The sequence below is a fragment of the Budorcas taxicolor genome, chromosome 2 (assembly GCF_023091745.1).
Source record: "Budorcas taxicolor isolate Tak-1 chromosome 2, Takin1.1, whole genome shotgun sequence".
NCBI classification, from domain to species: domain Eukaryota; kingdom Metazoa; phylum Chordata; class Mammalia; order Artiodactyla; family Bovidae; genus Budorcas; species Budorcas taxicolor.
In genome coordinates this window covers 108,853,353-108,867,918 of record NC_068911.1, presented here as the reverse complement: position 1 = coordinate 108,867,918, position 14,566 = coordinate 108,853,353, and the positions used below count along the sequence as shown (strand labels likewise).

General features: G+C 39.9%; 1 protein-coding gene across 1 annotated transcript in view; it reads right to left on the bottom strand.

The window, feature by feature from the left end:
- Positions 1–14,566, bottom strand: part of NCKAP5 (NCK associated protein 5) — a 906,569-nt gene that overhangs the window by 238,327 nt on the left and 653,676 nt on the right. The window contains exon 6 of the mRNA XM_052635984.1: positions 8,546–8,695. Within this exon, the coding sequence (XP_052491944.1) occupies positions 8,546–8,695 (150 nt within the window). The remainder of the gene's footprint in view (positions 1–8,545; positions 8,696–14,566) is intronic.

Here is a 14,566-nt window from a genome sequence, read left to right as displayed (position 1 = left end):
TCAAATAAATGGCACTCAGCATCCATTTGACAAATTTCTGCTAGCCATCAAGACATATTTTAAGGAACGTTGGATCACGTGGGGCATGTTTTTGATATATTACAGAAAGAGCAAGCTACTATCTGTATAAAGTGACATTTATGATTTTTAAACTTGATTGGCATCTTTGACTCAATGGACATGAATTTGAGCAAACTCTGGGAGATTGTGAAGGACAGGGAAGCCTGGCATGCTGCAGTCCATGGGTTTACAAAGAGTCGGACACAACTGAGTGAGTGAACAACTTGATTAAGTACAACAGAGGAAAAAAATGACTGAAAATATACATACCAAAATGTCAATAGCATATATTTCTGATGGGTGTAATTATAATTTACCTATTTCCTTATCACGGTGGCTCGGATGGTAAAGAATCTGCCTGCAATGTGGGGGACTTGGGTTCAATCCCCAGGTCTGGAAGATTCCCTGGAGAAGGGAATAGCAACCAACTACAGTATTCTTGCCTGGAGAATTCTATGGACAGAAGGGCCTGGAGGGGCTACAGTCCACGCAGTCTCAAAGAGTCAGACACAACAGAAGCAACTAACAATTTTACTTTTCATTATTTCCTTATATTTTCCTAATTTTCTATAATGTGACTACTGACTATTTTTATAATCAGAAATCTGTTAGTACAAAGTTACATACTGACATAGGAAGGAATATTTTTTTAAACTTCAAGCCCCTTTACCGAAGAGGAGATTTTGTCTCAAATCCTGGTTCATTGATTGTTGCTAAATGACCAACAGTTGTATAGGAATTAATCAGAAGAAAGATATACACCATGCACCTTAAGACAGGTATGTCTGGAGCTACCTGTCACCAGGCTGTCATAGACACTAAAGATTAAAAGGAAACAGTTAAGGATTTCTACTCAGACAACCACCAGTATGCTGCTTTATAACTTTTAAAATTTCTTTTTATATTGTCTTAGGATATGAGAAGATGGACTTCTCAGGTGGCGCTGGTGGTAAAGAACCTGCCTGCCCATGTAAGAGACATAAGAGATGCAGGTTTGATCCCTGGGTCAGGTGGATCCCCTGGAGAAGGAAATGGCAACCCACTCCAGTATTCTTGCCTAGAGAATCCCATGGACAGAGAAGCCTGGAGGGCTACAGTCCATAGGGGCACAAAGAGTTGGACACATCTGAAGTGACTTAGCATGCATGAAGGAGAGGACAAAAATGAGAGGAATAAGAAGGTAAGAGCTTGAAGTCAATCAGGAATGCCATGCAGCAGACCGTTTCTCTCATCAGCAAAGAGCCAAAGTCAGACCTAGGTGTTTCAAACCCACAGCCATGGCAGGGGAGCCATCAAAGGCCGCTTCGGAGCACCTTGATTATAAACTTTCCTCAGGTTCAAAAGCTCTCTGGCAACGGGCACACATGGGAAGGGCTTCTGCATTTGAGTCTGAAGATTTAGGAAAAGTAGTACTCAAGATCGGGTACTTGAGTACCCCGTCTTGAGTAGTACTGGGGGCAAAGAAAGGTTAGATTGAAAACTGGTTGAAACCAATGAGTTTGGTGCTGAACTGGACCTAAGGTGTTTCAAGAGCTTTCAGTGTTATTCTAAAAGCTGTACTGGTGGTTCTCAATTCTGGTTGTGCATCTGAAACACCCCCAGGGTTTTATAAAAACACAGATATTTAGCCTCCATCTTAGACAAGACTTCGAATTTCCTGGGTTGTCTCATAGGCATCTGGTTTTTCAGAAGCTCCATTCCTGCACGCAATTCATCCCTCTTATGCTTGCAGATGTCATTGCTACATTTATACAGGAGTGAGTTATATGTCTCACTCCTAACTCATGGATTTTTCCCTTTCTACTGGATGGTTCCCAATGGCACATCAGCATGCCCTAACATCCCTTGTCTTTTTAAAAGAATTCTCTTGTACAATGTCTCTCTCCAGCTATGACTCTCACCCATCTTGGCTTGACTTCACCAGAAACCTTTACAAGAGCTATTTATCTCCATGATGTCTCCATGTCTTTACCTGCCTACCAACTCAATCAGAAGCTGTTGTTGCTAGGCTTTTAGCTAACCCATCCCTTGCCAGAGCCAGTGAGGATTTCTATGTTTTCTCTCTCTTATTCTCCCCTCAGCATTCGACAAGGTTGTCCTTGAAACACGTTCCTCCTCAGGCATCTGGTTTTCCTCCCAGCTCACTAGCTACTGTTTCCTGGTCTCATTTGCTGGCTCTTCTTCCTTTGCTGGATCTCCAATAGAGAGGTGCCCCAGGGCTCTGTCCTCTGCCTCCTTAAGGTCCACCTTCATGGCCTTATTAAGTTCCACAACGTAGAATGTCATCTATATTCTGATGACACTCAAATCTATATATCTAGCCCTGACCTTGGCCTTGGATAGCCAATTGCCTATCGAACATCATCACTTGAATGTTTAATAGGCATCTCAATTCAACATGGACACAGCAAATGGTACATTTCTTTCCCCAAGTCACCTCTTCTCCAAGCCTTGCCTCTCTCAGAAATCTGGAACACCTCACGTTCAGTTACTAAGGTCAAAAGCCTAAAAGTCATCCTTGTGTCTCCTTCTCTATATTCCACATCCAATACTTCAGTAATGCCAGTAGGTTTTACTTTTAAAATATTTTCTTACTTGACTATTTCTTGCCAGCATAGCATAGAGAAACCACACAACTGGAAATCAAATTATCACACTTAACCTGACCATGGTTTAGTTACCCAGCTTGCCTGGAACTCCAGTTTCATTATCTGTAAAATGGGGATCCTAATAGTCATATACATCTCACTCCACAGGGTTGCTATGAAGGTTTCAATAGTGTATATGTGTATATGTGTATGTGTGTGAAAATCATCATTGCAATTCCCCACTAGTCCACTGATCTTACCGTACAGTTTTATCGTTTTTATTCCCTGTTAGTCCTAAGTTGCCCAACTAGACCAGTCTAATAAAACATTTTGTTTGGAATCTGAAACAACCTCCTGCCTGATCTTCTTTACCTCTGTCCTGCTGCTGCTAAGTCTGACTTTAGTCAGGTCTGACTCTGCATCCCTATGGACTGTAGCCTGCCAGTGTCCTCTGTCCACGGCATTCTCCAGGCAAGAATACTCTGTCCTACTATCAGCCCACAAACCAGCAAAATTGTCTTTCTAAAGCACACATCAGATCATGCTACTTCCCTAGTTAAAAATCTTTACTGGCTTCCCTTCCCATGTATCATCATGTTAGAAGTCTTTACTGACCTAGAAAGCTTTAAAGGGTATAGCCTCTGTCTACTTCACTGAACTCAATTTCGTTCCAGTTTTCAAATCTTATACCTTATTTCCTTAGGACAAAGTTCTTACTTCTGTTCCTCTAAACTGCCAAGTTTTCTACCATCTCTGGGCTTTCACACTTACAATTTCTTCTTGTTCATCTTCCAGACACTTCTACAGCCGTCTCCTTTTTTTAAGTGGTATTATCTCCACGTGACCCAATATGAGAAGCCACTGGAGATAAATACCTCTCCCATTTCCATCCCCAGAGTCTCTACTACTGTATCACCTCATTTTTTCTTATTCAGAGGGCCTTATTTATATATTCCTTGTTTGCTTATTTATTATTTTATTTAAGTTTGTACATTTTGTCTGCATTCCCTGGGATTGACTGGGGTTAAGGACCATGAAAATTGCTCAAATCCCAGTGTCTAGAATAGTGTTTGGCCCATAGAAGGCATTCAGTTAATATCTATTGACTAAAAAATCAACATATAATTGTGATGTGTGGCCAGATTTGAGAATTGCTATTCTAGACTACCTCATTTTAAACAGGAGTTACGATTAACAAGAATGCTTAAGCTTAGCACTTTAATTGTCCTACTTTCATGGAAAGTTTAACTGAGCTGAGAAAGCTATTTACTTTAACACATTTAATTGCCATATTTTTTCTGCACAGAGTAAATCTTTCCTATGAGAAGCAAAGTTCTTCTGACTTCAGGCTGTAGCTAAGACTTCAGCATGAATCTGGAGGCTCAAAACTCCCAGATGGTCTCAGGGCAGTCCTCCTTCTGGCTACAGTCTGAGAATGAGAAATGCGATGGGAGGTAAAAGTGAGTATACGGATGTCCAGGTTGACTTCCGGTCATGTACGAAGTTGGTTAATGCATGGGGAGAAAGGGCTGTTTGGTCCATAGGGAGAGGGTTTGGAGACAAGGAACTGTGCATGTCAACGAACATGCCAAGAGCAAACCTGGGGCCTGAGGCCAAAGCCCAGGAGTAGAGAATAAGGAAGATACAAGGTCAGATCAATGGACTGTGAAGGTCAGGTCTGGGAAGAGTCTTTAAATCAATGGTCTGGGATGGGATAGGAGAAAGGAATGGCAGGGGCCTGTGACATGGTGGTGCTGTGCCAATGAACACGGTGAACTCTATTCTGAGAAAGCAGTCTCTGATAGCAGCCATGGAAATCTAAACTTTTCTTAAAAACAGAAAATACCATACTTAGCACTTAAGAGTTACAGAAAATGTCCAAGCGGCATCCAGATTGCCTATGTGGTCCTTGTGGCATAGACATAAAATATATCAAATGGCTTCTCCAGCAGACATCAGGACCCCAAATGGAAATTATCATTTAGACCAAGAGGAAGCAGTTGCTGGGTGGTGATGTTAAGTGTCCTGCTCTTCTGCATTAACACTTGACAAATGCCAAAACCAAGGCACTGAGTGGAGAAAACAGCTGCTAAGAGAAGAAAAAAAAAGTGTGACATGCATGTGTATATGAAATTATTATTTTGGCTGATGGACAAGGAGTTCTTTTTGGAAGGTTAATAAATGTCTTATTTAGCAAAATACCTTAATGAGCCAGGGAACAGTGTGGAAGGAGACCATGAATGAGGTGCAGAGACCAACAGAGCTCTATGTAATAACATGATGGGGAGGACAGCTAGGGGAGAGGGAACATGTGAGAAAAAGCTGGTCTCTGCCAGGAGGCTAGGAACTGAGAAGTGCCCCGTGAGGAATGCCCAGCAGCTGCGGAACTTAAAGGAAGGGCTCTCTAAAGGGTAAGTGCAAAGCCCTTAGCCTCAGGGACATTCTGCATGACCACATATTCTTCGTGGGATTGGATTTTGGGAAAAGTGAGTAGAGTGGATTCTGTTTCACCTGAGATTGATTCTGAAAGAAGAGAGATTGACAGTTGAGTGGTATAGAAACACAGCCCCTGGAATAGCCACAAGAGAGAATGACTCAGGTAGGCGTGGGAGCACTAGACTTTCTTCAGGCTGGGGGATCTGGTGCTTGGACAACATATGCTTAATTAATTCTCAAAGTCTGGGATGACTTGGCTATAATCTAGGCTGTTTTTGAAAAAATTCATTTTATTCAAGTACAGTTGATTTACAATGTTGTGTAAATTTCTATACAGCAAAGTGATTCAGTTATACATATATACACATTCTCTTTCATATTCTTTTCCACTATGGTCCATCATAGGGAACTGAATATAGTTCTATGTGCTATACAGTTGGACCTGTTGTTTATCCATACTATATATAATAGTTTGTATCTGCTATTTCCAAACGCTTAGTCTATCCCTGAATCAGTTCAGGCTGGCTTTGAATAATATTGTGATATTCATCAAGAACATAATATTAAAAGTCAAGTTTGTGTCTCTTCTTTTCTGCACCTGTTTGTGCAGCAGGAATGAATGAAACCGGCTTTCCATTACTCTGACAATCATAACTCTCTGCTTCCTACCACACCAGGGGCCAAGAGATTAAGGTACAAAAATATGATTGTTTCAAAAATACACTGGTGGAAAAGAAAATATTTTTGTCTTTCTAAAATCTTGCTGTACGACATCAAAATTCACCAAAGTAATTTTGAAGCATTATGGTTAATTCACCGGCAATCTTCCAAAAGAGCATTTTGTTAAAGTGTAGAAATCTATGTGGGGGTCTGTGACCAGATCTGATTACAGTCTATCAAAATCAGTCTTTTATCGTCTCACAGTAATTGCTAACTTATGCAAAAGGTTCTATACAGAGAACACAAATATTAAATTTTAAAAAATAAAGTAACACAAAATTCTTGAAACAATCAGAGGATGTATAACTCTGTGTGTTTGTGTATGTGATATGATTTCTTTTTATTATCTGTTTAGGTAGACAATAGTGACTACTATTAGGAGCAAGGAGAGAGTTCATTTACTATTCAGTAAAGAATTTTAGGAAACAAGTCATGACATTGTGACTAGAGAACATTAATTTAGGAAATAAAATATTTTTTTTAATTAAAATTGTGGGGCTTAATGGCACTTAGAGATGTCATCTATTGCATCCAACTGATCCTGGAGGCAAGAGTTGTTGCCTGAAGTGTAAAGATCTCTGTGAAAGGAAAAAAAAAAAACCAAACTGTTCTCTCCTACTCAGTGAGGGTTTAAAAAACATTTGCTGCCAAAGATATTTTTTAGAAACCTCTTAGCTTGATTAAATAAAATGTCCTTCAAAAGTTGTCTCAGTGACAATTAGATGAACTAAAAGCAATTCTGACTGTGATCATCAATAAGATTAACAATTTAAGTACGTGGTTCTAGGTAAATAAATTGTAATATCAATTCATTCCTACAATTACATTCAGTTAATTCAACCTCAAGACAAATCTGAGTTCTCAAAACTCTCAGATAACAGCCTCAGTTTCCCTTGAGAAGGTCTTTCTACCTTTCATAGCGATTATCTTGAAAACGACAAATGAGAACCTTTGGGGAAACAGGTGAATATTGGCCCTTTGCTCAAAAGGAACTGCCAGAGGGTCCCTAAGTTGACCTCTCTTCTGCCCCATATGTAACATCACACACTAAACCTTCAGTCACTCTGGCGTAGAACAGCTGAAGTTTTTCATTCATAGTTCTTGTGTTAATGATTGTACTCAGATAAAGAAGAGAAAAACCATGTAAGGAAAGGCAGGAGCCTTGGAGTAGGAGGATAGAAAAGACGATTGGCTAGGCACTGTTGTACAAATATTAACTCACTTAACCCTCATTACTTCCCTGTAAGGTAAGTTACTATTATCCCCAGTTTTGCAGTTGAGGCAACAGAGGCATAGAGTCTAATTGATTTGCCCAAGGATTCAAAACTAGAAAATAATAAAACTGAGAGTCAAACCAATCTGTGGGAATCTGTCTTCAAAGTCCATAATCTTATTCCTTTCGCTTTACTATTGCTGAGGAAATTAAAGTAAAAACGGAATGCGGCTAGAGACAACATGGTAGGTTAGGATTAGGGACAGAACTGCAGAAGTTAGTAAAAGAAAAGAAGATCTTCCAAGGTCATGTTTCTTTACATTAGCGCAGGAAGTTTCAGGATTCTGCAGACCCTGTGGTGAAAGTGAAGTAACTCAGCTGAGTCCAACTGTTTGCGACCCCGTGGACTGTAACCTACCAGGCTTCTCTGTCCTTAGAATTCTCCAGGCAAGAACACTGGAGCTACATTTTTAGATATTGGCTGAGGGCCCATTGTGCCTAGTTTAAGAAGAGGTGGCCTTACCATAGTGAAAGTGAAGTCGCTCAGTCGTGTCCAACTCTTTGTGACCCCGTGGACTGTAGCCCACCAGGCTCCTCCGTCCATGGGATTCTCCAGGCAAGAATACTGGAGTGGGTTGCCATTTCCTTCTCCAGGGGATCTTCCCAACCCAGGGATCGAACCCAGGTCTCCTGCATTGCAGGCAGACGCATTAACCTCTGAGCCACCAGGGAAGCCCGGCCTTACCATAGTCCTTGCTTAAAAATAATTACGTTCCAGTATTATATGCAAACAAAACATTTATTGAAAGGAGGTAAGCCAACTCACGGAACAAGTCATCTTTGCTGGATCTTTCAGCATGTGAACTAATAAGTAAAATGCTCTTTGAGGGCTGCTATAAACATTCAGGAATTAATAGTTGAAATGATGTCAAATGCCACTAAGTAACAGACCAGAGGTCTCGAACTGTTTCGAAGGACTACAGTGGTCAAAAACCCTCCTTAAAGCACCCTTAGAGCAACTTCACCTCTATTTATATATGTTTTATATGTTGAACTTCAGCATAAGCTTTTTCTGTTTTTTGAAGAAATAGCTCTACTGCTTAACATTATTTTTCTTATAATTGTCCTTATACAGTATTCAGTAGTTTGTTTTCTCATTCATTTATTCAATCATTAGGTATTGGGAAAATAAAGCAAGAATATCACTCAGACCTTCCTTCAAGGAACTTGAAATTTTAGGGAAACTGATCTAGTTTGAGGGCCAAACTGAATTTAAGATGAATTATTGCCTTATGTACTCTTTTCAAGGCAATACAGTCATAGTTACTAGGTTAGGACTCATTCAGTGAAACAAATTTTAACGTTATACTCATCATTGACAAAGGCATCTCAATGGCAGCTACTAGATCCTATTAGTCTGGGAGAACTAAGAAAGGGAGATTTATCCTTTCGCAAAAGCAGTGCCAATAAAAGAAGTAGAACACGGTTATTTTTCTTTAAACGTGTAAAAAATGGTTCCATTTCTTACCTCTAGAGCTTTCAATCTTTCTAACAGCCATTTGGTCTTTCCTTTCCCTTCATCTGCACTGCTCCCTTCACTCCTGGAGTCCTCATCTAGCACCATGTGACGGCCTTCCAAAGCTGCCTTGTGTTTTCGCTCCTCTTCTGACAGTTTTTCCTGAAGCAAGAAAGAATTGTTGTTTTTAGTAATCTTCACTGAAAAATAAGAAAGAGTTTAAGGCTGAAAAGTCTGGAATCTTCCTACTCTTTTTGCTTTCTTTCTAGGGCTGAGGTAGAGAAAATTTTGCTAAACAAATTCTGAGTGGTGCTTGTATTAGCGGTGCTAAATACTATAAACACCGGAGCTAACTTTAATGAATGTTGGCAGGTCAAGTCATTGGGTTACCACCGCTGAATGCACATGTCCTCTGCCCTGCTGGAGAAGTGACTGAGCCCACAAAGTGGTAGGTGAAGTCATGTGTTTAATTCACTTTGATCTGCACTGAGAAATTCAGCTCTGCTCGTAACTGCAGGAAAGTCAGTCAATCTTGATACCTTGACTTGTGAATAACTTAGTTCCTCACAAAAAGATCATCAAAGTCACTGGACGTGCAACCAGTATAAGGTAAAAGAAAATATGAGAAAATATTTAAATGGTAAAGATCTCAGAATTCTATGCTGAAACCACTTAGCTCCTTCTGCTCAATAATGACATGGCTCTTAAGGACCCTGCTGCTGCTGCTGCTGCTGCTAAGTCGCTTCAGTCGTGTCCGACTCTGTGCGATCCCATAGACGGCAGCCCACCAGGCTCTGCCGTCCCTGGGATTCTCCAGGCAAGAACACTGGAGTGGGTTGCCATTTCCTTCTTCAATGCATGAAAGTGAAAAGTGTAAGTGAAGTTGCTCAGTCGTGTCCGACTCTTAGCGACCCCACGGACTGCAGCCTACCAGGCTCCTCCATCCGTGGGATTTTCCAGGCAAGAGTGCTGGAGTGGGGTGCCATTGCCTTCTCCCTTAAGGACCCTATAGGCCCCTTTCTAGAAAATATTTCGGGATCTCTAGTATAGCCTTGAGGCAGACATGAAATGTTATCTTGCCTGGCCTCCCTGTTTGTTGGTGGCTTCTTCCTCAACCCTGTCACTTTCAGCTTTTTGGAAGCTGGGAAGTATTCATTTGAGCCTCATGATTGGCTCTTGCTTTCAAGGTAAAAAGAAATGTCAAGAGCATATCATATGAAAAAAAGATATCTCATCCACTTTTATACATACGTCAAGACACTGTGCTACAGAATCAGGTGTCATCATTTCATCACACTTTTTAACTCTAAGCAGAATGCTGTAGAAATCTTTGTATTGATACAGCTGGTTGCCAACCATGTGGACTAAACCGGATTTCAGTGGTGAAGGGTTTCTTTATATTCAGCACTAGACTGAGATCATTTGCAAATATAAAAGTATTAAGAGATAGGATTCTTAAAAAACCCACTGGGAAAACAACAGCATAAGCAGAAAAAAAAAAAACAAAAACAGTTTTTAACTGTGTTCATAAAAGTGTTTTGCATGTTCTGAAATTATTTAACTTCTTTTTTTGAAAATAAAATATGAAGGAAAAATTCAATGTATATGTACACATGTGTAAGTATACATGCATGTATAAATACATAACACATTGGAGACTAGATAGAAACTTAACACATGTTAATCTGTTTCCTAACAGATTTCAAGATATAATTTCCATTTCTTTATATAAATGTGCAATTGACTAAGCAGGTGATAGCTCGTTATAAAATCCGGCCTGGGTGTAGCCACATACAACGCACAGGTGTGTCCACTTCGGTAGCTGGAGTTAGTTTGGTTCAGATACATGCTCAGCAAGTTTAAAGTGTAGATCCCCAAGCCAAGACAAACATCCAGGACTGTATTTTTATAGTTTTGATTCTTTAAGGTTTGTTCACTCATCAGACCTTCATTTCCATGACAAGGACTTGAAATCTGCAGTTACAACTCAATTTAGAAATAGAGTTCCTTCTATTTCTCTTTTAAGATTCAAGAGCACTACTTAAACACTAAATTGGGATTACAAAACAAGCTTTAAAAAAATATATGATCTACCACTATTTCTGTGTGTGTGTATACACAGAAATAATTAGGATTCTACTTAATTAAATAGAATTATTCTATCTAATTAAAACTAACAAAGGAAAGTCACTGGTATAAACTGAAAGCCAAAAGACTTTGGGATATGGCAGCCAGATTCCACATCTACCATTTGTTAGCTTTGCAAATAATATTGGGCAAACTACTTAATTTCAATAAATCTTGGTGTCTTTGTCTCCTAAATGCTTAAATGAGGTTAACAGCCTCACACATAACATGCACACATCTACAGTCAATTCTCATTATTCATGATAGCTGTGTTCACTGAATTAACAAATACTGAATCATTGCTCCTAGGGGAGATATAGGGTTAGGTTTCTGGAGGCCTTTGGTTGCAACAGTTTCATCACTAATCAATATGTAATCTTGTTTTATGAGTGTTTCTATTTAAAGACACCTTGTTTAATATATATTGTTGATTAATTAGCACTGAACTAACCACAAAAGGCACTATAACTCATGCTTAAACAAAGCTTATCTAATACCCATTTTCTCCATGAGGCATATCACAGCCTTCTTGCACTTAGGAAAATTAGATTAACAGTTCACATCATGCTTGGGGACCATTTTCAACAGTGAGACCACTCACAAAAAAATATAAAAAAGTGGCGCTAAACAGAGTGTTAAAGGACACATTTCCAGTGGGAGAGCTGAAAAAAGAAGGCAGGACATTGCGTTGGCTGACCTAAGCTGGGATAACACAGGTGTTGGATGACTTAAAGTTTTCACCCCTCTGCAATGTCCATGAATAACCATGAAAGCACTGCAGGCTTTCATTTTGGGGCTGGCAAGTAAATTTTCAGTAGTAAGTGAATTCAGAAAGTCAAAAATCATGAGGACTGGCTATATGTATGCATACACTCACATTAAAGTGTCTAGGCACAGTGCCTAAATATTATTAATATGAACAAACTGGACACAATTCAGGATAGTACAGATTATAGATGAGTATTTAGGTTACATAAAATTCAAGGGTCACTTTACATAACTGAAGAAATGGTGATCAATGATGACTGGGAGGAGTGATTTTGTAAAAATGGAAATGACTTATGCTTTGGTGGACTTGAATAGGTAGAGAGGCATAGGATGGGATTTCTGGTTAAACAGAAAAGTGGAACAAAGGCCTCCAGACAGGAATGCATTTTGTCCTTATTGGTTCATGAGGAAACCAGTCTGATTATCTTGCAAGAAAAACTGAGAGGCAGGTAATAGAACTGGAGAGTAAAAGAAAGGGTTACTGGAAATGAGAAAGAAAAATTCAGATATCATTCATTAATTCATTTATTTATCCTATAAATGTTTCTTAAACACAAAGTATTGGCCATTTGATAGTCCAGTACTAGAGGTACGGCAAATAAGACAAAGTTTCTATACTGTATGAATTTGTATCCTAAGTGTGGGAAACACAATAAACTCCAAGTCAAATCAGTAAGCTCTATAACTGTAGCCAGTGGTATGTTTAGGGACAATATGAGATACGGTGTCATCAGTGTAAGGCATGTCTGAGGAGGTGGTCCTTAAAGCTGAGACCAAATGATGGGAAGGAAGCAGCTGGACAATGGTCTGGGAGAAAAACATTTCAAGCAGAAGAAACAGCAAGACAAGTACCCAGTGGCAGGGCTCAGCTTGTCTTGCTGACCAGTTGAGGGAGAGCCTGTGTGATGGAGCATAGGAACTCTTAAGAGTAAAGAACAGCACGGAATGAGATTAGAGACAGTTGAACCATGGCAGTCTTTCAAGGCATGGAAAGGGGGTCTGGTTCTATTTTAAGTGCAGTAAAGAGGGATTGGAGGCTAAGTAGGGGAGTGATAAGCTTTGGTTTACATTTTAGAAACGGCATCCTAACTGCTACAGTGGACAATGGGCTGTGGAAAGAAGGAGCCAGGAGACCAGCTGGGAGAGTTTTCTACAAGAAGGAATAAAAATTAGGAATGCTCTGAAAGTATTGGATGGGAACTCACCAAAACCAGTTCTCATACTGGATGGTAGGCCAGATGCCCTGGATTTAATACCCTGGCTTTACAATTGTGCCCCTTGCTAGGCAAAACATTCAATCTTTTCAGTCCCTCAGTTTCCCTCAGATGTAAAGTGAAATGGATGGACTAAATGTCCCTTGCAATATAAAGGTTCTAAGAATTCAATTATTCAAGACACACTTTTCCGGGAGGAAAAGCTATTAATATGCTCAATGGTAACAGAAATGACAAGAATGACAAGAGGACACAAAAAGGACCTCTACATTTTGTAATAAGAAGGTTGTTAGTGGGAACTTGAGAGCTATTTGACTCAAGTGTGATGATGGTAACCAAATTGTCAGTGGTTATGCAAAAAGTGAAAAGAGAAAATTGCAGCAATTTTCTCAGATGCTTATTTGAAAGAGTGGCAGGGAAGGAAAGGAAATATAAAGAACTACAGCCAAAGAGCACTGAAGAGACAAGTGGAAACCTTGATTTCAAGATGCAGAAAATTGAGTTGTTTGAAGGAAGAAAGAGAACAGGTGGAACTAAAGAGATGCTAGCAAAGGTGGTATGAAGGTAGGAAGAGATTTCCCAAGCAGAGAAGGCAGAGCATGAAAGGCTTTGAAGGAAAAGTCAATGTTTTTGTTTTTTTTTCTTTAAATGTGGTTCCCTGCAAAATATTATGTCACAGAGTAATTTCCCAGTTAGTACTGCTAAGTCTGTAGTTAGTGTCTAGCCTGGGTTCTTAAAGAACAAGGGTTTACGTGCACGTAGTCCATTTGAGACATGTAAAAAACACCAGTTTGGAAGTGACTCAAGCAAGGGAGCCACTAGAGGGCATATTACTAACCCATTGAGATTAAATCCATGAGAAACTCAGGGAAATGCAACAAAGCACGGAGCTCAGCATCATCCCACCCTAGGGCCAAGGGTGTATGTGTGTGTGCTCAGTCACGCCCGACTCTTGTGACCCCAGAGACAGTCCCCTGCTGCGCTCCTCTGTCCATGGGATTCTCCAGGCAATAATACTGGAGTGGGTTGCCATTTCCTTCTCCAGGGGATCTTCTCAACCTAGGAATCAAACCCAGGTCTCCTGCATTATAGGCAGACTCTTTACCAACTGCAAGGGAGTTGGGACATTCATGCACCAACCTCCAAAGAATCAGTAATTGGGGGCAGATTCTGGGGTGTCAGTCTCCAAGCTGCCACAGGCAGTAAGGTTTTTAAAAATACTTCTCACAAAAAAGCGCTCTTCAACACAGACACTGATAGCTAGAGATCTCGGGAGCACTCTGGATGACTTTGGGGTATGGGCTGAGCATCGTCAGTGTCCTCTACAAGTCGAGAGGAGGTTTGTGACTGCTTTATATGACCCCACCAGGAAAGAAAGCCACATTTGTATACTTCTCAAGCTTAAACGCACATTTTATTGTGTTTCAATGCTATTAATAAAATGCCCTAAAACCAATCCAGTAAGTGCTGTAGAGTTATCCATCCTATCCTTTTCTTTACTTTGTCTCTTTAAGCACGTACCAATGAGAGTGTTGGAGTGTAATGTAATATTTAGGAGGAAGACAAATGGAAAGGACATATTAAGTAAACAGATGAGCAAAAGAGGAAAATAGGTGGAGAGAAACAAGGACAAGGGAGAGTTCTGGGAGAGTTGGAAGGCTAAACCCCATTGACAGATGACTACTGTCGATTTCAGACAGGACAGCTGTTGGATTTATATTATGCTTAAAAAGCATGACCATATTTTTAAACATTAAGTATACGAATTCTATACACAAATAACCCATTTCAATCAGAAATATTAGTCCCTTTCCTATTAATAATTAATCTCCTGTGATTTACCTAGTAAAAAGAGAGCAGGACAGAGATCAGAAACATATTTTAAATAAAATGTATTCTTCATATAAACCTCTAACAGGGAAAC